Raw genomic sequence first — 27834 nt, forward strand, 5'->3', positions numbered from 1 at the left:
GTGCTACTGGTAGCAGTTACTGATACGTGATGGATTGTAGGAAACTACTATTGTAGTAAGCTGCTACCTGATGTAGCAAATGCCTACGGGTAGCAGTTACTTGCACTACAGTACACGTAAAAAGAAAAGGAGTACTTGGGGCACCTTAGAGACTAACCAGTTTATTTGAGCATAAGCTTTCGTGAGCTACAGCTCACTTCTCTACGGTCTCTAAGGTGCCACAAGTCCTCCTTTTCTTTTTGTGAATACAGACTAACACGGCTATTACTCTGATACAGTACACGTGCAATTCTACATGTAGCAATGTCAGCGCAGCGTACAGCGGACATCCCAGCGTGATGTTCTGGTTTTTTGCACGCTCCGTACACCGCAAGTAGCACAGTACCACGGAGAGCACTTTGCTGCACTACACTGGGACCAGCCCTGGCGGCAGCGAGCACCATCCCCTGCCCACACGGTCACAACATCCGCTCCCAAGCGCAAGGAGACACAAGGCGGCACCTTCCACGGCATTGTTGACCTCCTGGATGAAGAGCTGTAACTTCATCACCAAGGTCGCTGCGTGGGCGTCCACTTTGCCGGGGGCATCCTGCTGCTGCACGGCCCGGAAGGCTCCGTTCACCCAGCGCTTCACCTCGAAGTCATCAGCCAGGAACTTGGAGAAATCCATCCCGGGCGCCGGGGCCGCTCCGCCACCAAGCTCAGAGCCGGGCTCCTACCCGCGGGCGGGCGGGAGGGGGCAGCGCTCAGAGGGGCTGATCGCAACCTCAGGGGCCCCCTCTTCTCGCCAGCCCCCGCTCTGCCCGGGGGCAGCGCCGCACAACAGGCTGCCCCCCCCGCGGCCCCCTGGTCTCACCGCCCCCCATTCCTCCCCCGGCCCGAGCCCCGCGACCCCCTGGTCTCGCCGGCCCCCCTGCCTCGGCCCGAGCCCCGCGACCCCCTGGTCTCACCGGCCCCCCTCCCCCAACGGCCCCTGCTCTCGCCGCCCTCCCCTCCCCCGGCCCGAGCCCCGCGACCCCCTGGTCTCGCCGGCCCCCCTGCCCCGGCCCGAGACCCGCGACCCCCTGGTCTCGCCGGCCCCCCTCCCCCGGCCCGAGCCCCACCGGCCGCCCGCTCTCGCCGCCCCCCCTCCCCCAACGGGGGCCCGCTCTCGCCGCCCCCCCTCCCCCCGCCCGAGCCCCGCACTGCCCCGCCTGGGCCGGCTAACTGGGAGGGGGCGCTGGAGTCACGGCGGCGCGGCCCCACCCGGGACAGACGCCCCCGGCCCACGCAAGGCCCCAGGGAGCAGGAGGCCGGCTCTGCGGGAGGGGACGCCCCAGACTCACCGTCTCCCCAGGCGGCGGCGGCGGCCATCTTTGTTGGGTCATGAACAACCCAGGGCGCAGAGGTTGCCGGGAAACGCCAGGTGCCGGTCCCCGCCGGCCACCGTACCCAGCGGCCCTGCGATCGGCCCCGCCCGGCCACCGTCGCGGCCCAGCGCTGGGGCTGGGGCCCGCCCCCCGGCTCAGCAACCGGCGCTGGCGGCCAGCGGGGGCCGGGGCCGGGTTCCGCCGCGCCCATTGGCCAGGGGCCAGGACCAATGGGAGCTGTAGGGGCGGAGCCAGCGGGCGCCGGGTGCGGGGCTGCAGGGACCTGGTGGCTGCTTCCTGGGAGCCATGGCAACCGCCCCCCCCCGCCAAACTCCCCTCCCGGAGCCCCCGCCCCCAGCGCCCCCTCCCCGCCCAGAGTGCAACCGCCCCCCACCCCCAAACTCCCCTCCCAGAGCCCCCGCCCCTGCCCCCAGCGCCCCCTCCCCGCCCAGAGTGCAACCGCCCCCCCACCCCCAAACTCCCCTCCCGGAGCCCCCGCCCCTGCCCCCAGCGCCCCCTCCCCGCCCAGAGTGCAACCGCCCCCCCACCCCCAAACTCCCCTCCCGGAGCCCCCGCCCCCAGCGCCCCCTCCCCGCCCAGAGTGCAACCGCCCCCCACCCCCAAACTCCCCTCCCGGAGCCCCCGCCCCTGCCCCCAGCGCCCCCTCCCCGCCCAGAGTGCAACCGCCCCCCCACCCCCAAACTCCCCTCCCGGAGCCCCCGCCCCCAGCGCCCCCTCCCCGCCCAGAGTGCAACCGCCCCCCCACCCCCAAACTCCCCTCCCGGAGCCCCGCCCCCAGCGCCCCCTCCCCGCCCAGAGTGCAACCGCCCCCCACCCCCAAACTCCCCTCCCGGAGCCCCGCCCCCAGCGCCCCCTCCCCGCCCAGAGTGCAACCGCCCCCCCACCCCCAAACTCCCCTCCCGGAGCCCCCGCCCCCAGCGCCCCCTCCCCGCCCAGAGTGCAACCGCCCCCCCCACCCCCAAACTCCCCTCCCGGAGCCCCGCCCCCAGCGCCCCCTCCCCGCCCAGAGTGCAACCGCCCCCCACCCCCAAACTCCCCTCCCGGAGCCCCCGCCCCTGCCCCCAGCACCCCCTCCCCGCCCAGAGTGCAACCGCCCCCCCACCCCCAAACTCCCCTCCCGGAGCCCCGCCCCCAGCGCCCCCTCCCCGCCCAGAGTGCAACCGTCCCCCCACCCCCAAACTCCCCTCCCGGAGCCCCCGCCCCCAGCGCCCCCTCCCCGCCCAGAGTGCAACCGCCCCCCCACCCCCAAACTCCCCTCCCGGAGCCCCCGCCCCTGCCCCCAGCGCCCCCTCCCCGCCCAGAGTGCAACCGCCCCCCACCCCCAAACTCCCCTCCCGGAGCCCCCGCCCCTGCCCCCAGCACCCCCTCCCCGCCCAGAGTGCAACCGTCCCCCCACCCCCAAACTCCCCTCCCGGAGCCCCCGCCCCCAGCGCCCCCTCCCCGCCCAGAGTGCAACCGCCCCCCACCCCCAAACTCCCCTCCCGGAGCCCCTGCCCCCAGCGCCCCCTCCCCGCCCAGAGTGCAACCGACCCCTGCACCCCCAAACTCCCCTCCCGGAGCCCCCGCCCCTGCCCCCAGCGCCCCCTCCCCGCCCAGAGTGCAACCGACCCCTGCACCCCCAAACTCCCCTCCCGGAGCCCCCGCCCCTGCCCCCAGAGCCCCCTCCCCACCCAGCATGCGGGGGGGCCTCAGGGGAGGGGCAGGACCCGGGTGTCCGGTTCTGTGCGAGAAGGACCTTGACCACCCTGGTCCCAGCAAAGCGAGTCCCTCGCCCCCCTTGTCGCGCTGGGCTGCGCGCTCGGCCCGTGGTGGGCAAAGGCTTTGACTTAATCCGCCCAATGCTGGCTCGCAAAGACACCAGGTAATTCGCACTGCCAGAGACCACTGGCTGGGAAATGGGGGGGAGGCTGAACGTATTTGCCAGCACTTTGCCTCTCTGGGGGCTCATTTACCCGTGTGCCGACAAGCCGGGCTGGGGCCAGACACTTGCACTTTTACCCCGGGGGAATTCTGCACTGCTGCAGGCGCGCATAATCAACGAGCCGTGCGTATTATCACGAGTTTCTGCCAAAATGCTGCTGCAGTTCTGCCATTTTCCCACCAGAGTGCTGCGGCACAAGAACAGCTGCAGCGCTGAGCAGAAACTAACTTCTGTAGTTCCGCCTTTTGCGCACCAGAGGGCAGCCTGGCGCTAGAACACAGCAGCAGCTCCTGGCCAGCAAGGGAAGAGAAAGAGCCTGTCAGGCCAGGTCAAGAGACAGGTGCTATGGGGAGACAGACAGCACGCAGTGCTGGGTAGGGGTCAGACAGGGACTCATAAGGGCCAGTGGCGGAGGACGGGGCTAAATGAGAGTGGAGGCATAGGGCCACATAGTGATGGGGGAGGGGTGCAGAGCTACGTAGGGACAGGGAGTGGCTGGGTGAGGGCACAGACACATGGGGATGGGGGAGTGGGTGTCTGAGTGGGGGTGGAGGCACACATGGGGGTGCAGGAATACATGGGAGGGGGCGGATGTGCCTGACTGAAGGGGAGAGGCTAGGAGCCAGGCTCTGCATGGGGGAAGCTCCCTAACAACCCCTCCCCACCCCCCAAAAAACCCTGTTCCATACTTTTCCCACTCATACCCAGCAACCCTCCAAGTTCACACCCGGGCTCCTTTCCAGCAATTCACTTCCCTCTCCCTCAGCTCCTCTGTTACCCCTGACTCCCCCAAACCTTTGCACTGCTTCTGAGGGGTGCAGGAAATGCAGTTCTGTAGTGTCGTTTAAATGAATCTCAGAGTTCTGTATTAATATGCCTAGTAAGGAATCTATTTGTCAGAAAACATTTCCTGGTTCTTTTTTGTCGTCTGAATTGTTACATACTTGCTGACAGTTATTTTGAAATAAATGACCACAAATAATTGAAACCCGTGTGATTATATTGTGTTATTTTGACAAAATATGCTGAATTTTGAAGAATTTTAAAATATTGTGCACAGAATTTTATATTTTTTTGTTGCAGAATATTTAATTTTTTGGTGCAGAATTTCCCCAAGAGTTCACCTTGCAAGACTTGGCTTCTTCAGTGGGTTTATATTTTGGAGTTTTAAGAACAAAGTGTTGTTCAGAGTGAATTGCAGAGCCCAGGAAGACCAGGCTCTTCGTTGGGACAGTTGGATAAAGGTGATAAATTGCATTTAGTGTTGATCTGGCCCCCTCCATCGTGGTCTGATTCTGTGAAATCCAGGGGCTGAATGCGCAGTGAATCGTAGTGCGGGGGCGGAGTGCCGGGTTCTGGTGGGATTTCTTCATTGGGATAAGTTTCATTATTGGGGTTAAAATGGGATTCTTCACGTTGGAACCCAAAATTTACATGAGCCTGTGACAGCTCTGACACTGTCGGAGGTGTATCTGGGTACTGGGCCAGGGCTCGCTTCTGCTTCAGGCCTTTGCACCAACTGATGATATTAATTATGGTGACCCACAGAAAGTCAATGATGATTTCTCCAAATTCAATGAGGCACAGCACCGAGCCCCCCATCCAGAATGAGAACAGGCCTTCCAATTGACTCACAAGCAGAAAGAGCTGTAACAGGAAATCAGGAAAGTGAGGGGAGTTCCGGGCAGGATCCCAGTCTGCAGTCAGCCCAAGATGCCATTGAGCAGCTGTTCACTGAGGATTTCTTAAAATATTTAAGCAGGTGACTATAAGTAATCAGAGCCTAACACCGGCAACATTTAGCTCAGCCCCTCACTTTGCTGCCAAGGAGTGCAGTTAAGGTAGCGAGTGAGATGATCGCCCCCCACCCACACCTCTTTACACTACGAAGAAGTGCTGGAATGGCATAAAGGCCCATATCTGATTGGGGCAGGGTTAACCCATTGCAGGAACTGCAGAAGGCAGCTGTAAATTTGCCTCTAGAGTGCCCCCTCACAAGCCCTAGGGCTGGGGTTCTGAGGATCAAGTCAGGGATGGAGCCCAGGGATGCAGCACTGTGGAGGTTCCAGAAAGTTCTGTGGGCCACAGGGCAGCTGCCATAACTTAGGGCCCCCAGGACTCTATGTTATAACAGGAGCCTAGTCTAGGCCCTGAAATAGCCCAGGCTGGGGAGGGTACAAACGTGGCATAATGCCTCCCCTGCCTGTGAGTTCCCTGCTGCACCTCTTAGCGCTGCAGCACAGAATGTCACCCCCCCCCCAACCCCTGGAGTAAGGAGAGGTGGTGTGCTCCTCCTTGAACAACCCAGCCACCCTCCAACTGAGCCACAAGCAGCAGTGGCCGGCTTTGGAGGCTGGAAGGGAGAGGCAGCCAGTAAAGGCTGGTGCTGACAAGGAGTAGGAGTTCTGTCCCAGACTGCAGATACATTTAACATTCTCCAGGTGATGGGGATAGGTCTAAATACTTCAGATTAACCTCTGGGGAGCTGCATGGACGCTGCTCAGAGACTGAGTGACAGAGTCTGCAGGTATTTGGCTTCTGGAAAAGGCTATGGAAATATGCTCTGGCACGTGTGTTAGAAGCAGGAGCCTGATACTGCACTTACGGTTGTAGCCACAGATTCCGAGGTGGTTCTGTAGTTGTACTCTTCAAAGTAAATATTTAGCTTGACAATCCCATTTCTGTAGGACACAAGGATCAGTTAAAACTAATTTCTAGCCCTGTACACCCTGTGCATTTACTTAAGAAAGTGGTATCTGTATAAGCTGCTTTTGTGATCAACTAGCTTGATGGACAAGCACCCCGGCATCAGTAGATTTGTTCTGTCCCACAGGCACACGTTTGGGATGATGGTCAGGTTTTGTGCTAATCTAACATTAACAGGCTGTTCACAAACCGGGTAGAATTAGTGGGGGAAGCAAAAGTGGATGGGAATCTGGGAGGCAGTGACCATGAGTTGGTTGAGTTCAGGATCCTGACGCAGGGAAGAAAGGTAAGCAGCAGGATACGGACCCTGGACTTCAGGAAAGCAGACTTCGACTCCCTCAGGGAACAGATGGCCAGGATCCCCTGGGGGACTAACATGAAGGGGAAGGGAGTCCAGGAGAGCTGGCTGTATTTCAAGGAATCCCTGTTGAGGTTACAGGGACAAACCATCCCGATGAGTCGAAAGAATAGTAAATATGGCAGGCGACCAGCTTGGCTTAATGGTGAAATCCTAGCGGATCTTAAACATAAAAAAGAAGCTTACAAGAAGTGGAAGGTTGGACATATGACCAGGGAAGAGTATAAAAATATTGCTCGGGCATGTAGGAAAGATATCAGGAGGGCCAAATCGCACCTGGAGCTGCAGCTAGCAAGAGATGTCAAGAGTAACAAGAAGGGTTTCTTCAGGTATGTTGGCAACAAGAAGAAAGCCAAGGAAAGTGTGGGCCCCTTACTGAATGAGGGAGGCAACCTAGTGACAGAGGATGTGGAAAAAGCTAATGTACTCAATGCTTTTTTTGCCTCTGTTTTCACTAACAAGGTCAGCTCCCAGACTGCTGCGCTGGGCATCACAAAATGGGGAAGAGATGGCCAGCCCTCTGTGGAGATAGAGGTGGTTAGGGACTATTTAGAAAAGCTGGACGTGCACAAGTCCATGGGGCCGGACCAGTTGCATCCGAGAGTGCTGAAGGAATTGGCTGCTGTGATTGCAGAGCCCTTGGCCGTTATCTTTGAAAACTCGTGGCGAACGGGGGAAGTCCCGGATGACTGGAAAAAGGCTAATGTAGTGCCAATCTTTAAAAAAGGGAAGAAGGAGGATCCTGGGAACTACAGGCCAGTCAGCCTCACCTCAGTCCCTGGAAAAATCATGGAGCAGGTCCTCAAAGAATCAATCCTGAAGCACTTACATGAGAGGAAAGTGATCAGGAACAGTCAGCATGGATTCACCAAGGGAAGGTCATGCCTGACTAATCTAATCGCCTTTTATGATGAGATTACTGGTTCTGTGGATGAAGGGAAAGCAGTGGATGTATTGTTTCTTGACTTTAGCAAAGCTTTTGACACGGTCTCCCACAGTATTCTTGTCAGCAAGTTAAGGAAGTATGGGCTGGATGAATGCACTATAAGGTGGGTAGAAAGCTGGCTAGATTGTCGGGCTCAACGGGTAGTGATCAATGGCTCCATGTCTAGTTGGCAGCCGGTGTCAAGTGGAGTGCCCCAGGGGTCGGTCCTGGGGCCGGTTTTGTTCAATATCTTCATAAATGATCTGGAGGATGGTGTGGATTGCACTCTCAGCAAATTTGCGGATGATACTAAACTGGGAGGAGTGGTAGATACGCTGGAGGGGAGGGATAGGATACAGAAGGACCTAGACAAATTGGAGGTTTGGGCCAAAAGAAATCTGATGAGGTTCAATAAGGATAAGTGCAGGGTCCTGCACTTAGGATGGAAGAATCCAATGCACCGCTACAGACTAGGGACCGAATGGCTAGGCAGCAGTTCTGCGGAAAAGGACCTAGGGGTGACAGTGGACGAGAAGCTGGATATGAGTCAGCAGTGTGCCCTTGTTGCCAAGAAGGCCAATGGCATTTTGGGATGTATAAGTAGGGGCATAGCGAGCAGATCGAGGGACGTGATCGTTCCCCTCTATTCGACACTGGTGAGGCCTCATCTGGAGTATTGTGTCCAGTTTTGGGCCCCACACTACAAGAAGGATGTGGATAAATTGGAGAGAGTCCAGCGAAGGGCAACAAAAATGATTAGGGGTCTAGAGCACATGACTTATGAGGAGAGGCTGAGGGAGCTGGGATTGTTTAGTCTGCAGAAGAGAAGAATGAGGGGGGATTTGATAGCTGCTTTCAACTACCTGAAAGGGGGTTCCAAAGAGGATGGCTCTAGACTGTTCTCAATGGTAGCAGATGACAGAACGAGGAGTAATGGTCTCAAGTTGCAATGGGGGAGGTTTAGATTGGATATTAGGAAAAACTTTTTCACTAAGAGGGTGGTGAAACACTGGAATGCGTTACCTAGGGAGGTGGTAGAATCTCCTTCCTTAGAGGTTTTTAAGGTCAGGCTTGACAAAGCCCTGGCTGGGATGATTTAACTGGGACTTGGTCCTGCTTCGAGCAGGGGGTTGGACTAGATGACCTTCTGGGGTCCCTTCCAACCCTGATATTCTATGATTCTATGATTCTATGATTCCCTTGGATCAGAGAGAAAATGGTCTATTCTTTTACTCACCTGTCCAGAGTCACATTTGTCGACAGATTTCTTTCATAAGACAAAATATGGAAAATCCAGTCCTAGTAAAATAAAATTGATTCATAACTGAAATGGGAAATGTTCTCTCTGAGCCACGTGTGCTCTGGGGGAGGTAAAATACCACCTACAAGGTCCACAAATTGTACACAGAAAGCTGGAATCTCTGGCACCTGCCCATGCTAAATAACGATTGATGTTACACTACATAAAGGAATTTGTGATTCGGTCAATAGCACTTGCAGACAGGTGACTTTCCTCCAGGCCATAGAACCAGGGCCCAGAGAAGCAAATCAACAGGAAAATTCCTGCTGAAATGGTAAAAGGGGTAATTTTGAAGAGGTTCCAATTTTCTATCAGTCCATGTTACAGGCCCTGATATTTTAGCTTCACTGTTCTCAACTGATGATGAGAGAATGTGGTGAGGTGACTTAGGGAGAGTTTGGGAAAATGGAATCAGACCAGAAGCAGAGTTCATTCCAATGTGGAACAAAAATAAATGATGAAATCTCAAAAGTTGTCCCAAAAGTTGGCCTCCGTCCAGCTCTGCTACCAGGCTTAAAAATGCTTCATTTGGTTAAAAATGCAGCAGCCTGCTTACTGAGCCACATAGACCACTACGAGCATACCACCTTCTCTGCTCTGTGCTCTTTACTTGGTTTTTAAAGAGAAGTTCAGTGTTTCAGTTCTTCTCCTCAAAGGGCCCCTGTGGAATAGCCTAAATCATGCAAGGGACCATGTCCCACTCCGAGTTTCTGACTCCTGTGAGAGTGATATTCCATAGGAACAGTGAGTCAGCTTTCAGAGTGAGAATTATGTGCACAGGAGACAGAACTTCCTCAGTACTGTCCCATGACTGAGTATCTCAGACTGGAAGACACTGGAATCATCACCCAGCACTTTCAGATCAAAATTGAAACCCTGTTACTGTGGCTGTACAGGTCACAAAAAACCAACAGCCTGTACTGAATAGGGGCTGGAGAGAGAATGGCCCTTTATAGTGTTTATTTTTAACATCTGTAAGGCACTTAAATGCCAGTGAGAAGCAGAAACAAGTTGGGTGAGGTAATATGTTATCAGACCAACTTCTGTTGGAAAATGTAAACTCAAAAGCTGCTCTCTCTCACCAACAGAAGTTGGTCCAATAAAAGATATTACCTCACCACCACCCCTTGTCTCTCTAATATCTTGGGACAAACATGGCTACAACAAAAGTGCATACAATAGTGATAAGCAGGGAATCTTCCCTAGACAGACAGGAACTGATTTTACCTCTGACACCTCAGACGGCCAGCCTGCCACAGAGATGGTCATTTTGAACTGAGTGTTGCTGGAAAGAAGACACGAGAACATTAATTCATGGAGCTTTCCACTGCTCTTAAATCACCAGAACTTTAGCTCAATTTCAACCCCCCATAAAGGTCTGTTCAGATTTTAAGATCAGTGTTCAGTGAGGGATAAAACGCAGGATTCCCTCCACCTTGAGAGCTGCCAGAGAGAGTTTATTTACTTACTTGCATGTGTCCTTACAAGAGTCAATACAAGACTGCCTGTGTCCCATACTTGCTCTCAGTGAAGAATAGCAATATGCTGTTTGGTGAAAACAAAAAGCAAACAATCCGGTCAGATGTGAACTTTACTGCTGCAGATTTGCTTCCCCCATAACCTTCTGAAGCTTTGACAATCCATTGATAAAAACAATCAAACTCTTAGACGATGTAACACCTTTTGCAGGGCCTAGTGGACTGGCTTTCATCAACACTGACAGGTGTGGTGGGCTGTCGATGGTCCTACACCTCACTTACTGCAGTCCCTTCTGCAGGAAACATTCAGCCGGATGCTTGAGCTGTGCAGAATCTTGTCAGTGATGCACCCACCAATGAATACAGGGTGACTTCTAAAACATCTGTTGCAAGAGAACTGCAGCACTCAGAAACATTCAGAGCAGACATAAGTGTGCTGAGGATTGCATCAGGTCTGTGCCACCTTGTACTGAAGGGGGGGAATTTATCTGGGGATCTGTACAAACCTGTGGAGAAGTTCTGACCTTTCCGTGCTAGGACACCTGAAATGCTGAGGCTGGTGGTTTCTGTTTACTCCATAACCCAGAGTAGAAAACCTTGTCATCCCACATGGTGTTGGTGTTACCAGCTGGCCATTCCTCTGTGAGAAGCCTTCATTCAGCTAAGTTGCTATGGCAGCTGAGATTCCTTAGCCTTAGGCCAGAGCTGAGAGCTCTGCCTCCCTCCTCACTGTCCACCTTGTTAGCAAACAGAGCCCCTGCTGCAAAAACGTTTAACTCCTAGCTACTTAAAGTGCCCCTGACAAAGCCCTTATGTTTCCAACCCCTTCCCGTATGTATTATGGGGCCTTGCTATTTCACACTCTGTTCGTGTTCTTACCCCAGTCTGGATCATCTTCACTGTTGCAATAATTTACCCCTTCAGGTAAAGGAAACAGATAGTGACCACACCCACAATTTTCAAACATCTGAGCTTGGAAACAGGAGCGCAGACAAGCCTGCAAAAAGGGGACAAGGAGCCATTTAGAACTGGGACATGCTCTCACGCTGATCAGTGCAACAAAAGTGCAGAGACCGCTCCCAGATGCCTTCCTACCAGGCTCCCAAAGGGCCGATTCCTTCAACACTGGTTGCCGGTGTTTTACACTGTAACCTCACCCAGCTGAGAACAGGTGTTCATGTCACAATGGTAAAAATGCCACCAACAGCCAGTACTTTCTCTCCACTAGCATTCCCACCCGCTGCCCCCAGCAGAGCTGCCCTGGGCTTAGCAACAACGGGAAAGATGTCAGACAAAAAGCCAAGCGTAGACCAGGCCGAAGGGGGATGCTCAGCTCTGAAGCAGAGAGAGGGTAACAGCATGCAGGGCAATAACCAAAACCAGACAAAGTTCCCGGACGGAGCTTTGGCCTCTGGATTTCTGCAGAATCACTTGTCCCTTGGGGTTCTCTGCTTTCCGAGGCCCTCCCTGTTTTTTCTCCAGCTCTCTGGTTCTTAAAACACATTTGTTTGGTTTTGTTCTGGCCAGTGAGTTCTTACCTGGGTGCATCTGCATGGCTCAGGATTAATGACATGATACTAAGTGCGAAGTCAGGGCCAGATTCTCCCCTGAAATCAATGTGGGGGTGGGGGCAAGAAGAATCAGAACTTAGCATCTCCCATCTACTTGCCCAGGGCTCCCCCTCTCACTGTTTGATGGCCCAGGAACCTAGGGTGGTTCGTGGTGAAGAGCAGAAGATCGGCAACTTCACCTGGCTTGTTTGTAACAAGGTGCTGGGCTCTGGCCCACCAATTTGTTTTTATGGGGAAGAGAATCTGTCAGAGCCCAGCCTGCATCACCTGACCCCCTTCCAACCTACAGACCTAGCAGCTGCGGAGCCCCCTCAAGGGGCTCTTCTAAGGTCAGGGAGGAGCAAGGAGCACAGTCAGCTCTCCCCACTTCCACACCCTGCACTGGGATCCATCGTCCTCCGCTTTCAGGAACAGAGGGGTCACTTGGTTCCTTAGTCTGAGAAAAAAAAACGGTTACTTACCTCTCGTAACTGTTGTTCTTCGAGATGTGTTGCTCACGTCCATTCCAATAGGTGGGTGCGCGTGCCCTAGCGGAACCCGTCGGGTCGGCTGTGGAGACCCTAGAGTGGCGCCTTCATGGCGGGGTATGTATGTCCCTGCCGACCCGCCTTCCTTCTTGCTGGATACGCCGACAGTGGGGCGGCAGGCGGGATTTGGAATGGACGGGAGCAACACATCTCGAAGAACAACAGTTACGAGAGGTAAGTAACGGTTTTTTCTTCTTCGAGTGGTTGCTCATGTGCACTCCAATAGGTGTATAGCAATGGCATAATAGCAATGTGACAGTACACGTCCTTCAAGTCGAGGGCAGTGTACCAGTCTCCCGGATCCAGGGCGGGAATGATGGCGGCCAGAGAGACCATGCGGAACTTCACCTTTTTTATGTATGTGTTGAGGTCTCGTAGGTCCAGCATAGGCCGAAGCCCACCCCTGGCCTTGGGGATGAGGAAATAGTGGGAGTAGAACCCCTTGCCCCTGAATTCCTGAGGAACCTCCTCTATTGCCCCTAGAGCTAGGAGCCATTGTACCTGTTGCACAAGGAGTTGCTCGTGAGAGAGGTCCCTGAAGAGGGATGGGGAAGGGGCGTGGGAGGGCGGGAGGGAACAGAATTGGATTGAATATCCCGCCCCCACCGTGCTGAGGGCCCAGCGGTCTGACGCGATCTGAGACCAAGCACGGTAGAAGCAGAAGAGTCGATTCACAAAGCGGGGGAAGGATCCAAGAAGGCGACTGGTGAGCTGTCCTCGTGCGCATCTTCAAAAGTTGGGCTTGGGGCCGGGGGGCTGTTTGGTCGAACCCTGGCCTTGGCCCGAGGAGGATTGTTGTGGGCGCCTCCTGTTATTTCTGCCCCTCCTCGTAGGTGGATCCCACCTAGGGGCCCCCGGGTAGAAATGGGATGGAGGCTGAGGTCTAAAGGCCTTTCTCTGAGGCGCTGGGGTGTGTAGCCCCAGAGAGTTCAGAGTTGCCCGCGAGTCCTTCAGGATATGCAGGCGCGTGTCCATATTTTGAGCAAACAGGCCCTCATAGTCAAAGGGGAGGTCCTGAATTGTATTTTGGACCTCAGGTGGGATCCCCGAAACCTGAAGACATGCACTGCACCTCATAGCGATGGTGGTGGCCATGGTTCCAGCCGCAGAGTCCGCTGCATCCAGGGCTGCCTGGAGGTCGGTCCTAGAGACCACTCTACGCTCCTCAAGGAGCGCACTGAACTTCCTGCAAGAATCAGCCGGGATTAACTCCTGGAACTTAGCCAACGAGCTCCAGGATTTGAAAGCGTATCGGCTAAGCACCGCCTGCTGATTCGCTACCCAACTTTATGGCCAAAGAGATCCAGCTTCTTGGCGTCACGTGACTTAGGCGTGCCTGCCACTCCTTGTGGTTTGCCTCGTCAACCACCAGAGTCCCCGGTTGGGGGTGTGTAAACAGGTGCCCATAGCCCTTTTGCGGCACAAAGTAGCGTCTCTCGACCCCTTTCGCCGTTGGTGGTTTGGAGGCCAGGGTTTGCCAGAGCACCTTTGTGGTGTTCTGAATTGTCCTTATGAGGGGCAAAGCTACTCTGGAAGGACCCTCGGGGGTGAGGACATCCACCATCGGATCTGAGTCCTCCATAACCTCCTCTGCCTGGAGGTTGAGGTTAACTGCTACCCTCCTAAGCAGGTCCTGGTGCCCTTTGGTATCCATTGGTGGTAGAGTGGTGGAGGTGCCCGCCACTGCCTCATCCGGCAAAGAGGAGGAAGAGGTTCCTGGGACAGGGTCTTCCTGCCCCTCGGGTTCTCTGGAGGCTGGGTCAGCTACCTCGGAGCACCCTGCGACTGGAGGTTCAGGTGCCATGGATGTCGGTGGAGGAGGGGCTGTGCTTGTCCGTGGCCGCTCAACAGCCCTGTCCCATAAGGGATCCTCAGGGGCCATAGGGGTATAGCGTGCCATCGACATCGCTGATGGAGGGGCATGGGGGGCCGATACCACCGACACCCAGCCTAGATCCCTGACCTGGAGCCTGGTGGTAGGCCCAGGGGGTCCAAAAAGGCCATTGCATTGGGCCCTGCCACAGGGGTGGCCAAGTGGCGACTGGTGCTGGTTGTTCCGCCGACCTTCAGTGCCGGGATCGGGGCCAGGACCGGGAGCAGTAGTGGATGCATCGGGACACAGACGATTCCGTGTCGGACACTGACGAGTATTCTGTACCGGACCACGGGGGAGCGGAGCCCGATGGTGCCGGGGAGACGGTGATCGGTGCCTCAACATCATGGGCTTTCCCCGATGATGAGTCAATGGCGGTGCCGCCATCAGTGCCGGTGCGGCCATCGGTGTCATGACCGGGGCTGTAATCACCCGCGGTGCCAGGCATGACGCCGCAGTCGGTGCCCGAGTTTGCGAGGCCGGGTACTGCACCATCATATCAATGAGGTCTCGAGCCGCCTCATATGTGCCTGGAGTGGAGGGGAGATCAAGCTCTTCCTCCAAATCATCGCGGGTAGGAGAGTCCGTTCTTGCCGGAGTCAACAGCGCCGGTTCTTGGACACCCTCGGTCTGGCCCCCCACCAGAGGATGCACCCCACTGGAAACCCCCTCAGCTTCCTGACAGGGGAACGACCCCTGTCTGGTTTCTTTTTCTTATGCGGCACTGGAGGCTGTGAACAGTGCCGCCGTGAGGCACTGGCCTTGAGGGCCAGGGAGAGGTACCGGTGCTCCCTGGTGGAGTCTTTCCTCGGTGCCGGGACATCCCACACTGAGGCCGGTGTGCTGTGCACCGAGGGTGCCGGCATCGGCTCAGGCTGTGGCTGAAGGGCCGACTCCATCAAGAGGAGCTTCAGGTGATATTCCCACTCCCTCTAAATCCTGGGTCTGAAGCTCCTACAAATAGGGCACTTATCTGTCTGATGGCCCTCCTCGAGGCACTTGAGACAGGCGGCGTGCAGATCACTTGTTGGCATAGGTTTTGCACACCTCTCGCACGCTTTAAACCCCTGCGACCGAGGCATGCCCCGGTGCTGGGGAGAGTAGAACAGGGGAAACCCCCCCGAAGTACGCTAAACTAATCTAATCTACAACTATTAGCAACTAACTAACAACTCTGTACACTAGAAACAAGGGAACCACTAGATAAGGCACTTGCAAAGCAAGAGACTAAGCTGTTCCAACAGGTAAGAAGGAACAGAGCAGGCGGCGGGTCGGCAGGGACATACATACGCCACCATGAAGGCGCCACTCTAGGGGTCTCCACAGCCGACCCGACGGGTACCGCTAGGGAAAAGCTTCCAGTGATCATGCACATGACGTGCGCACACACCTATGGGAATGCACATGAGCAATCACTCGAAGAAGAAGTATTTATTACATGATAATTAGTGCTAAGCCCCTGGTCTGTCACACACCAATATTCAGACTGTCCAGAAAGAGTGCAGAAAGAGAATCCAAATGGAGGATTTTTAAAAAGAACATTCGATTTTTTAAATTACCTGTATGGAATAGGAAGTGTTGTACTTGTTATATAAATTTTTCACAGGGACATCAGAGCCATCTGTCGTGCAGTTGTTGTAAGGGTAACCCAGCTGCACCAATTCATCCTGAAAAATCCAACACTTGTATGTTGCAGTAAGAATCCACGTGTAACTTGGCTTCTAGTTTATATATAAATGGAATCCCTTCTCACTGCAGCCGTGGCACCTGGAGTGCAGAGGCAACACTTGCCCATGCAGAGGGAGTTATTTGGATTTAATAAAGCAATTTAACTTAAAATCAGAGTCACTACGTGAATGCTTATGTTGCAAGTGCACAATTTGCTTTCTATTAATATTCCCTAAGAGCACATAAAGGTCTTAGTGTGTGCAAGCACTCCTGCCAAGATTGGCCAGTGTACACGCAGAAAGTGTACCCAAATGAGCACGCATGCATGCAGCCAACGCAAGTTCTGTTATTTTATTAAAGCAAATCTTGTGAAGAGTTAGCTCAGCTAAGATGGAAAGTGAACAGCAAACAGCGGAGAGGCTAACAGTGGGAGTTTGCCTGGGAGCTTGCCTGGGGAGAACCCACTGAGGCTTTCATCTTGCCGGTTTCTCTGAGTAATTACTACAGCTCCTGAAAAGAAAAGGAGTACTAGTGGTACCTTAGAGACTAACAGATTTATTTGAGCATAAGCTTTCATGAGCTACAGCTCACTTCATCTGATGCATTCAGTGGAAAGCTTATGCTCAAATAAATTGGTTAGTCTCTAAGGTGCCACAAGTCCTCCTTTTCTTTTTGCGAATACAGACTAACACGGCTGCTACTCTGAAACCTACAGCTCCTGAGGAAGCTCGTAGAAGGAAGGTAATATGGATGGGGGGTGTTCAGCTGTTGTGACCTGCACAGCATGTGCCATGTTGTCTTTCTTCCACAGGACAAAAGCAACTTTGTCTGTACAAAGTGCAAGCTGGTCTCCATATTGGAAGAGAAGGTTCAAGGTCTGGAGAAACAGGTATCGACCCTGCGTTGCACAAGAGAAACTGAAAATTTCCTGGACAGACGTCAGGATATGCTTCTACGGGCACAATGTTCTGAAGATTCAGAGCAGGCTGTGCAGCAGGGACAGGAGGATGATGAAGAAATTTGGCAGCATGTGACCTCCAGAAGAAGAAAGGGGAGCGTCCATGTACCAGAAATGCAGATACAGGTAAGCAACCGTTTTCATGTTCTCTCCACAGGTACTAATGCGGAGAGTGGACCAGATGATACGTCTGAGGGAAGGGAACAGAAGGAGACTCCGCCGATTGGAAGGCATGAGATGCATTGTCCTAGGGTTGGCGGTTCCACGACCACCGCTCCCAAGAGAAGGAGGCAGGTGGTGGTGGTCGGGGACTCCCTCCTCAAGGGGTCTGAGTCATCTATCTGCCGCCCCAACCGGGAAAACCTAGAAGTCTGCTGCTTGCCAGGAGCTAAGATTCACCATGTGACGGAGAGACTGCCGAGACTCATCAAGCCCTCGGATTGCTACCCCTTCCTGCTTCTCCACGTGGGCACCAATGATACTGCCAGGAATGACCTTGAGCAGATCACTGCAGACTACGTGGCTCTGGGAAGAAGGATAAAGGAGTTTGAGGCGCAAGTGGTGTTCTCGTCCATCCTCCCTGTGGAAGGAAAAGGCCGGGGTAGGGACCGTCGAATGGTGGAAGTCAACAAATGGCTACGCAGGTGGTGTCGGAGAGAAGGCTTTGGATTCTTTGACCATGGGATGGTGTTCCAAGAAGGAGGAGTGCTAGGCGGAGACGGGCTCCACCTAACGAAGAGAGGGAAGAGCATCTTCGCAAGCAGGCTGGCTAACCTAGTGAGGAGGGCTTTAAACTAGGTTCACCGGGGGAAGGAGACCAAAGCCCTGAGGTAAGTGGGGAAGTGGGATACCGGGAGGAAGCACAAGCAGGAGAGCGCGAGAGGGGAGGGCTCCTGCCTCATACTGAGAAAGCGGGACGATCAGTGAGATATCTTAAGTGCCTATACACAAATGCAAAAAGCCTGGGAAACAAGCAGGGAGAACTGGAAGTCCTGGCACAGTCAAGGAATTATGATGTGATTGGAATAACAGAGACTTGGTGGGATAACTCACATGACTAGAGTACTGTCATGGGTGGATATAAATGGTTCAGGAAGGACAGGCAGGGCAGAAAAGGTGGGGGAGTTGCACTGTATGTAAGGGAGCAGTATGACTGCTCAGAGCTCAAGTATGAAACTGCAGAAAAACCTGAGTGTCTCTGGATTAAGTCTGGAAGTGTGAGCAACAAGGGTGATGTCGTGGTGGGAGTCTGCTATAGACCACCGGACCGGGGGGATGAGGTGGACGAGGCTTTCTTCCGGCAACTCACAGAAGTTACTAGATCGCAGGCCCTGGTTCTCATGGGAGACTTCAATCACCCTGATATCTGCTGAGAGAGCAATACAACGGTGCACAGACAATTCAGGAAGTTTTTGGAAAATGTAGGGGACAATTTCCTGGTGCAAGTGCTGGAGGAACCAACTAGGGGCAGAGCTCTTCTTGACCTGCTGCTCACAAATGGGGAAGCAAAAGTGGATGGGAACCTGGGAGGCAGTGACCATGAGATGGTCGAGTTCAGGATCCTGACACAAGGAAGAAAGGAGAGCAGCAGAATACGGACCCTGGACTTCAGAAAAGCAGACTTTGACTCCCTCAGGGAACTGATGGGCAGGATTCCCTGGGAGAACAACATGACGGGGAAAAGAGTCCAGGAGAGCTGGCTGTATTTTAAAGAATCCTTATTGAGGTTACAGGGGCAAACCATCCCGATTTGTAGAAAGAATAGTAAATATGGCAGGCGACCAGCTTGGCTTAACAGTGAAATCCTTGCTGATCTTAAACATAAAAAAGAAGCTTACAAGAAGTGGAAGATTGGACAAATGACCAGGGAAGAGTATAAAAATATTGCTCAGGCATTCAGGAGTGAAATCAGGAAGGCCAAATCACACCTGGAGTTGCAGCTAGCAAGAGTTGTTAAGAGTAACCAGAAGGGTTTCTTCAGGTATGTTATCAACAAGAAGAAAGTCAAGGAAAGTGTGGGCCCCTTACTGAATGAGGGAGGCAACCTAGTGACATCCAATGAAGTGAGCTGTAGCTCACGAAAGCTTATGCTCAAATAAACTGGTTAGTCTCTAAGGTGCCACTAGTACTCCTTTTCTTTTAACCTAGTGACAGAGGATGTGGAAAAAGCTAATGTACTCAATGCTTTTTCTGCCTCTGTCTTCACAAACAAGGTGAGCTCCCAGACTGCTGCACTGGGCAGCACAGCATGGGGAGGAGGTGACCAGCCCTCTGTGAAGAAAAAAGTGGTTCGGGACTATTTAGAAAAGCTGGACGAGCACAAGTCCATGGGGCCGGATGCGCTGCATCCGAGACTGCTAAAGGAGTTGGCGGATGTGATTGCAGAGCCATTGGCCATTATCTTTGAAAACTCATGGCAATCGGGGGAAGTCCTGGAAGACTGGAAAAAGGCTCATGTAGTGCCCACCTTTAAAAAGGGGAGGGAGGATGATCCGGGGAACTACAGGCCAGTCAGCCTCACCTCAGTCCCTGGAAAAATCATGGAGCAGGTCCTCAAAGAATCAGTTCTGAAGCACTTAGAGGAGAGGAAAGTGATCAGGAACAGTCAGCATGGATTCACCAAGGGCAAGTCATGCCTGACTAATCTAATTGCCTTCTATGACGAGATAACTGGCTCTGTGGATGAGGGGAAAGCAGTGGACGTGTTATTCCTTGACTTTAGCAAAGCTTTTGACACGGTCTCCCACAGTATTCTTGCCAGCAAGTTAAAGAAGTATGGGCTGGATGAATGGACTATAAAGTGGACAGAAAGCTGGCTAGATCGTCGGGCTCAATGGGTAGTGATCAATGGCTCCATGTCTAGTTGGCAGCTGGTATCAAGCGGAGTGCCCCAAGGGTCAGTCCTGGGGACGGTTTTGTTCAATATCTTCATTAATGATCTAGAGGATGGTGTGGACTGCACCCTCAGCAAGTTTGCAGATGACACTAAACTGGGAGGAGAGGTAGATATGCTGGAGGGTAGGGATAGGATACAGAGGGCCCTAGACAAATTGGAGGATTGGGCCAAAAGAAATCTGATGAGGTTCAACAAGGACAAGTGCAGAGTCCTGCACTTAGGACAGAAGAATCCCATGCACCGCTACAGACTAGGGACCGAATGGCTCGGCAGCAGTTCTGCAGAAAAGGACCTAGGGGTTACAGTGGACAAGAAGCTGGATATGAGTCAACAGTGTGCCCTTGTTGCCAAGAAGGCCAATGGCATTTTGGGCTGTATAAGTAGGGGCATTGCCAGCAGATCGAGGGACGTGATCGTTCCCCTCTATTCGACATTGGTGAGGCCTCATCTGGAGTCCAGTTTTGGGCCCCACACTACAAGAAGGATGTGGAAAAATTGGAAAGAGTCCAGCAGAGGGCAACAAAAATGATGAGGGGACTGGAACATATGACTTATGAGGAGAGGCTGAGGGAACTGGGATTGTTTAGTCTGCGGAAGAGAAGAATGAGGGGTGATTTGGTAGCTGCTTTCAACTACCTGAAAGGGGGTTCCAAAGAGGATGGATCTAGACTGTTCTCAGTGGTAGCGGATGACAGAACAAGGAGTAACGTCTCAAGTTGCAGTGGGGGAGGTTTAGGTTGGATATTAGGAAAAACTTTTTCACTAGGAGGGTGGTGAATCACTGGAATGCGTTACCTAGGGAGGTGGTGGAATCTCCTTCCTTAGGGGTTTTTAAGGTCAGGCTTGACAAAGCCTGGCTGGGCTGATTTAGTTGGGGATTGGTCCTGCTTTGAGCAGGGGGTTGGACTAGATGACCTCCTGAGGTCCCTTCCAACCCTGATATTCTATGATTCTAGGATTCTATGAAGTGTGTAACTCAGTTCATTCAGATTGGCCAAGACAAACTTGGCTGCTGTCCCATCAGGGAGTCTTACTCTCCAATGATTTGTTCTGATGAAATGTCACACATACCACTAATACGCTGATAGAGGTTTCTGTCCCAGACATGGCATAGATGCCCTGGTCTTTAGGAAACGGGAAACTCTTCTGCTTATGCAGCATAAGCCTGGCCCCAGCAGTAGATGTGAGGTAGGGAATGTAGTCTTGTTGGCCAATGTCCAGAATTAACTGCAGCCCTGTGGGCACCAAACACAATATTCAAAAACCCACAACATGAAGTGCAGGGTTTATATATAAACGTGACTGTTTAGAGGAACAACAGGGAGTCCGGTGGCACCTTAAAGACTAACAGATTTATTTGGGCATAAGCTTTAATGGGTAAAAAACCCACTTCTTCAGATGCAATGTTTAGATGAACTCTCTTACTCTGCAGGGAAATCCCTCTCCACTGAGAGAGGAGAACAGACCCTTCATCCTTAGATTGACCATTGTTACACCTGTTAATGCTTTGGAAAGGACTCTTACACTCAGCCAACGTGTGGAAAGGAAACACCTGATTCTGTGGGTGTTTTCCCAGGTATTCAGATGAGATGCACTTTTCTTAAAGTCATCCCATTATTCTGTGTTATACCCTTTGCCATTGCATATGTAATCCATGTCCCTCTTTGGGGTTTACCCCCCTTTCTAATCCTGCACCTCTAAGAACTCAATCATAGCCCTACAGAGGAACATAAATCAACAGTCTCTGTATGATGTGCAGTAGAACTTGCTGTCTGCAGAAGGACCATTTCCCAGCCTTCCCAATTTCTTTGTTCTGTCTCTTTTAGGAGGAGTTTTAGTACTTACCAAACTTTGCTCGAGGGTTGGAAGAAATCAGGGCTTCCTCATCCATGCCCCAGTTAAAGATGTAGCAGTTGCCATGGTCAGGATGATAGATCTGGGTGAAATTTCTGAAAGAATCACGTACAAGCCGTGACCCTCCAGGGAGAGCTAAAGGGTGGCAGGCTAATTGATCATATGTTTTGCTATCCTGCAGTTAATGCTTGGTCCTCCTGCTTCACGGTGTAAGCCAATCTCTGACTATTAGATAGCAGGATAAGTCCTAACATGGGGGCAGATTATTCCACATCTGCTAGTGGGGGGTTCTGACAGCTTCGTCTGAAGCATCTGGTGCTGTACGCTGTCAGAGGCAGGATACTGGGCTAGATGGACCTCGGGTCTGATCCAAATTGCCAATTCTTAGGTTCCCATTGGCTATATACTTACCTGCCTATTTTATTTAGTAAAAAACCCCAAAAAGTACATTCACATGACCCTATTATAGGTCCCTACAAATGCTTTTCTTTAGCAGTCAATTGGGAGGACAAAACTGGCAGGCAACAATGCAGGATCACAGCATGTCTCCTACACAATAGCGTGGGGACCATGTGGCACTGCGAAGCCCTTTGTGCCAATATGGTTTCAAGTGACACTGAGAGTAAGTAGAAGTTCAGTGGGTTCCACGTACCTGTAGCTGCAGGGCTCTGCCCCATACATACATGCTAGGATCATGTCCTCTGGCTGGTAGCCCATCCTGATCCTTTCTTGCAGCGGGACTTTAGAGAGGATGCTAGTGGACTGTAGAATGTACCATTCTGTCACTGCTTGGGCTGCGCTGGTGAAGTTCCTGTAGATGCACTGGGGGGTGTCCTTGTGGCTGCACTGAAGACACATGGAGTTAGATATTAATGTGTAACTAACAGACAACCTGAGACTAGGCCATCCTGATGGTGAGGGTGTGGGGAGAATGATCTGTTCCCTTCAGTGAACACATAGAGGGTCATCTTCTTTTCTCTTCTCCCTACCTGCTTATTCCTATAGAGGTGAACAGAGATAAAGCCAGGAGTGGCCTGTAGAAATGAATGATCCGGAAAAAGGGGTAAACAGTGAGGTGGCAAAATTTGCAGATGATACAAAACTACTCAAGATAGTTAAGTCCCAGGCTGACTGCGAAGAGCTACAAAAGGATCTCTCAAAACTCCGTAACTGGGCAACAAAATGGCAGATGAAATTCAGTGTTGATAAATGCAAAGTAATGCACATTGGAAAACATAATCTCAACTATACAAGCAAAATGATGGGATGTAAATTAGCTGTTAGCACTCAGGAAAGATCTTGGCATCATTGTGGATAGTTCTCTGAAAACATCCCATCAATGTGCAGCAGCAGACAAAAAGGCTAACAGAATGTTGGGAATCATTAAGAAAGGGATAGATAATGAGACAGAGAATATCATAATGCCTCTATATAAATCCATGGTACGCCCACATCTTGAATACTGCATGCAGATGTGGTCGCCCCATTTCAAAAAAGATATATTAGAATTGGAAAAGGTTCAGAAAAGGGTAACAAAAATGATTAGGGGTATAGAACAGCTTCCATATGAGGAGAGATTAATAAGACTGGGACTTTTCAGCTTGGAAAAGAGACAACTAAGGCGGGAGATGATAGAGGTCTATAAAATCATGACTGGTGTGGAGAAAGTAAACAAGGAAGTGTTATTTACTTCTCATAACACAAGAACTAGGGGTCAGCAAATGAAATTAACAGGTAGCAGGTTTAAAACAAACAAAGGAAATATTTCTTCACGCAACGCAGACACACCCTGTGGAACTCTTTACCAGAGGATGTTGTGAAGGCCAAGACCATAACAGGGTTCAAAAAAGAACTAGCTAAGTTCATGGAGAATAGGTGTCCATCAATGGCTATTAGCTAGGATGAGCAGGAATGGTGTCTCTAGCCCCTGTTTGCCAGAAGCTGGGAATGGGTGACAGGGGATGGATCACTTGATGATTCCCTGTTCTGTTCATCCCCCACGGGGCACCTGGCATTGGCCACTGTTGGAAGACAAGATACTGGGCTAGATGGACCTTTGGTCTGACCCAGTGTGGCCGTTCTTATGTTCTCATGACTCTAAAATCCTAAAGAATTTAATAGAGAATGATCCCCTTTCTACTGGGATTTTGAAGCACCCTAATGACTTCTGTAACAAGGACAGGATTCTCTGTTCATCCTGTGGGATGGCCCAAGATGCCTATGGAATGTTCATTCCCTATTCCTGTATGCCCCACACCCAGGATCCTGCCATGCCTCAGTCTGCCTGGACCAAGGCGCCCTGGGGGGAATTTCTTCAAGGAGCAATTCACATCAGCCAGTAAAACCCCATCACTGGGCTGGTTGTGGGCGAAGTGTGGCTGGGTAGAGAAGGGAAACCTGTACTGCAGCACAGGGCCGAAGACTGCTCTGAAGCTCCACGACAGCTGCTCTGGCAGCCTAAGGGCTGGGTAGCTGCTGTACTCAGAAGGGACTGGGGCCACAAGATCAGGCGGAGATTTTTAACAGAGAGGGTAATTAACTACTGGAACAATTTACCGAGGGTTGTGGTGGATTCTCTGTCACTGGCAATTTTTAAATCAAATGTGGGTGTTTTTCTAGAAGCTTTGCTGTAGGAATGATTGTGGGGCCATTCTCTGGTCTGAATTATACAGGAGAGCAGATGAGATGACCACAGTGGGCCCTTCTGGCTTGGCATCTATGAACCTGAATCCTGTGGTCCGTCCTAGCCCACCCTCCTCACCACTGCCCACGACAGCCTGCACACAGAGACACTTTCTGCAGAGCAAGGATGCCTGTAAGTGCAGCTTCGCCCATGGCTCCCAGTACAGCCGCAGGACAGGGCTTCAGTGGAGTGGGGCATCTGACACTGGCCTCTGAGCACAGGTGAATGTCACCTGGAAACCCCCCTGCTGTACACGTCACCTCGTTCAGTTACCGTGCATCCCTGCAGAGCACTCCGAGGGTCTCCCCCTGCCAGGAGCTGAACCGCCTCTCGCCGGAGTGCTCCCAATAGCCCTCGCTGGGGGAGCAGGCCCAGCACAGACGCATACAGGCCGCACTACCCCACACAAACACAGGACACTGTCCTGGGACTGCTGACACCAGGGAAAACGCTCCGTCTTCATTGCAGCTAGCTGGGTTCTGGAGGGAATAACTCAGCCTGGCTCCTCTCCGGGAATTGCAATGTGGGCCTGATCCTGGTGTGGGCACTGAGAATCCCTCATGACTGCAGCCAGAGTCCCAGGTGTGTCACCCAGGGCAGGATCAGGCCAAAAGGATTGGAAGTGTTTCTGTGAAATGAACTTTCTGTGTTGGTGTGATTAGAAAATCTCAAACCCAGCAGCCCCCCACTACACCAGTGTTACCGGCGAGTCCTATGGAACAACCCTCCAGAGATGCACCAGCCTGATGGAGCAGCCCCCAGCCATACACCCAGTGTGTCGCTGTGCGGGAAATCATTTGATATGGGGTCAGTGTTCAGTTCCAGTCAGCTCTAAACTGAGAGAAAATGACTGGAAATGATGCACAGAGCTGTGCCAGGGCCCCTTTATGAGCCAGCATGGACCACACGATGCAGCTTTTCAAGAGAGAAACCTGGTGGAGAAACAAAATCCAGAGGCCCCATTTGTGCTTTACGTTCTAGCAGAGGCTATGTCAATGGATACAGCCCTATCTGCCTTACTCCCACGGCTTAACTCTCCTCCCCAAATGTTTGTGTAACTCCCATTTGTGTCCTCGAGCGAAGTGCAGAGCACGTCTGCATGGAGCCACAAACCTACACTTACCAGCTTCACTGCCACTTTGTGTTTCTTTGCTTCTGACGTCACGTTGGACAGGGCGGGAGAGGAACTGTTGGGTCGGGTTCCTGAGCCGCTTTGGTCGGTCTCAAAGAGATCGATAATGACCGGATGGTCTGGGTCACTCTCGTCAATCAGAACCAAGGGGATTTGGTTCCAGAGCTTCAGGTCTAACCTCTGAGAAACAGTCTCACTGGAGTTTAGTGGGGGAGCTGAGATTGCGTCCCCATGCTTGGACTGCAGGATCCTTTCCAGGGCTGCCTCGGTGAGCGCATCCAACTCTTTCAATAGATGCCTCACCTTGGAGTATCTGAAGGACAAAGAGTAGTTAGCAGGTGCTGGGAAGGTGGCAGTGGCTTGCAGTAGATTGAGTGTCTATAGGGAACACGGGCCTTAGGTAGCTTCATAAAGAGTTACTGAAAAATGAATGCAGTCCATGTTCAAAGTGTGATCTAGGCTAGAATGTGTATCCTGGCAGCCAGACTCTGGAGCAAGAACCTGATATAAAATTAGCCAGGAGCCCTGTACCTGGGCAGTCATTTTCACCATTGCACAGTGGGCATAAAATGGTCCCACTCTGGTTTAATCAGCAGTTTACATGATCTTTGTGCTGGTGCAAATAACTTCACAAGGTGCCAGGATTCAGAGAACGAAGCCAGCTGTGTTCTACTGACGAATGTGCTCTCAGTTACTCTACACGATGGCCACTGTCTTTCAGGTGATTTTCTGGGATCCTGCTCAATACATAGGAGCTGCTGTGGAAGGAAGAGATGCACCAAAATCGGTCAGCACCCCTGGCACTACCCCACTTCTTTCTCTGCCCTGATCCAGAGAACTTTCCTGGGGAAAGAGGGCATGCCTAGTGGGCCATGGCAAGCCTCAGGTGCCAGGCACCCAACATAGGTTTGAACAGCCAGCTTTGTCAGCGTAAGAAGGGCCAATCTCCCTCGTAACTTTACCCGCATTTATCAGCAGCTGGCATGGCTGGCTCGTAACATGCCGTGCGTACCCAAACCCATGCTTAGGAACAGCATTACTGCTGGCAGTGTTTCACCCCCACCGGTGGCCTAAACGGGAGCCTGTAGTTTTCTTCCTGTACGTGATTCATACCCCAGTGGTTTTGCTGCGTGAACAGTGCCCACTGAGCATGCCTGTATAGCGGACTGCCGTCAGGCACGGCCCGCAGCTGCTCTGTGTGTGGGGCTGCTGGGCACTATGTTCCCTGCTGAGTTACTGGGAGGATAGATTTGCGCAGATTTTCCCAAGATTTTCTCATACAAACAAAACTAGGCAGCCCCTTTGCATCAACATGGGTGACCCAACGAGGGGGCTGGAACACTTTGTACAGTGGGGGTGCAAACCCTGGATATGATGGAAACCACTTCACACCAGGGGGTGCGACTGCCCCCTCAGCACCCCGAGCTCCAGCACCTATGGACACACGGTTGCACTGTGACAAAATCTGCTGCATGGACAAAACGCAAACATATTTGTTATAACTGGGCCCGGTGGCAGAGTCCCAAAGGGGCAGCAGCCACGCCCCCGGACTTGTCGAGTGCAGAGGCCCTAAGGAGCTCACTTGAAGGGGCTGGCATTGCAGACTGTGACCGCTGGGAATGCCATGGCTTTAAATCCCACCGAGAGCGATAGAGTGACGCCATAGGAGAAATATCCCTGCACAACTATCCCCCAGTGCAGAATAAGCAGCGACACCGAGAGCAGCACCAGGAAGAACCAGAACACTCTTTTCTTCGGCCCCTCTCGGATGATGCGCTTGGGTCCATGCGTGTTGGTGTTATCACAGTACCAGACCAGCAGCTCTTTGTATGTGTATCCTGGCCCCTTCTGGAGACGGTGCAGCACGCCAGTGAAATATTGCTTCAAGGGCATTGCACTGCCTGCTAAAGAGACAGGAAACAATTCAGAGCAGGAGCATCCCGGGCAGCCAGGATGGGATTTTCCAGAGAGACAAAAGGAACAAGGTTCCCAACTCCCCCTGAAACTCAGAGGGAGCTGGGCACCTAACAGGTGCTTTGAAACTCCTGGCCCTCGAGCTTCAGTTCCACTGGACAGATGAGCTACAGGACACATGGAACATTACTGACATTTTAGTGTAAACGTGATTTCGCAACATCCCCAAGAGGACTCTTCCTTGAGAACGGAGCTCCCCTCCCTGGGCTTGGGTGGGTGAGTGGGACATACTGGTGGGACATTGGAACCTCCTTTGTTTGCTGGGATTTACACCGGTAGCACGCACAATGGGTGAGGCAGTTCCCAAACAAGGTGAGTGCGTGGACCTTGACCTGGGCAACTCACAAAGGTTGGATCCCATGATGTCAGGCACCTCCTAAATGCATCCCAGCTCGGGAGAATCCTCTGGGGGCCTGCCAGCTGCAAAGGGACCTGCTTCCTGTGAAAATGGCTTGTTTATTGTATGTCTAACTGGGGAGTGGGGAATTGTGGATGGAGCTAGGAGACTAAACATGGGGAAGAACACACAGAAAATAACTCAGGGCTCCACCAAACCTGTCACTGTGATCCCAGAGCCCTGCCCCCCCAAACCTGTCACTGTGATCCCAGAGCCCTGCCCCCCCAAACCTCTCACTGTGAT

The 27834-nt window shown here is 52.7% G+C and overlaps 2 protein-coding genes across 10 annotated transcripts in view; both read right to left on the reverse strand.

Moving 5' to 3' along the window:
• Window positions 1-1495, reverse strand: part of COG7 (component of oligomeric golgi complex 7) — an 81959-nt gene extending 80464 nt beyond the window's left edge. For 5 of the 7 annotated variants that reach the window (XM_043524391.1, XM_043524390.1, XM_043524392.1 and 2 more), the window contains exons 1-2: window positions 1326-1489; window positions 502-715 (exon numbers count right to left, since the gene is read on the reverse strand). In XM_043524391.1, the coding sequence (XP_043380326.1) occupies window positions 502-715; window positions 1326-1367 (256 nt within the window). In that variant the 5' untranslated portion in view covers window positions 1368-1489. Of the gene's footprint in view, window positions 1-501; window positions 716-1325 lie in introns of all 7 variants that reach the window. The other 2 variants (XM_037910364.2, XM_043524394.1) reach the window with 2 other exon arrangements.
• Window positions 1496-4162: 2667 nt separating this feature from the next.
• Window positions 4163-27822, reverse strand: LOC102932288 (amiloride-sensitive sodium channel subunit beta). Of its 3 annotated transcripts, none has more exons than XM_043524388.1 (13): window positions 27568-27822; window positions 26803-27124; window positions 25212-25533; window positions 22058-22251; window positions 21397-21500; window positions 20623-20786; window positions 15589-15696; window positions 10938-11055; window positions 10050-10125; window positions 9808-9865; window positions 8518-8579; window positions 5897-5972; window positions 4163-4938 (listed from the first exon to the last, which is right to left on the reverse strand). In XM_043524388.1, exons 1-13 carry the CDS (start codon window positions 27578-27580, stop codon window positions 4477-4479), a joined length of 2079 nt encoding a protein of 692 aa, XP_043380323.1. In that variant the 5' UTR covers window positions 27581-27822; the 3' UTR covers window positions 4163-4476. The 3 variants fall into 3 exon arrangements, with proteins under 3 accessions (XP_043380323.1, XP_043380322.1, XP_043380324.1); XM_043524387.1 differs by having other exon boundaries at window positions 4164-4938; window positions 26803-27301; XM_043524389.1 differs by lacking the exons at window positions 4163-4938; window positions 5897-5972 and adding an exon at window positions 6024-6176 and having other exon boundaries at window positions 8478-8579; window positions 26803-27822.
• Window positions 27823-27834: the final 12 nt, after the last annotated feature.

Source organism: Chelonia mydas, chromosome 10, assembly GCF_015237465.2.
Source record: "Chelonia mydas isolate rCheMyd1 chromosome 10, rCheMyd1.pri.v2, whole genome shotgun sequence".
Lineage (NCBI taxonomy): Eukaryota > Metazoa > Chordata > Testudines > Cheloniidae > Chelonia > Chelonia mydas.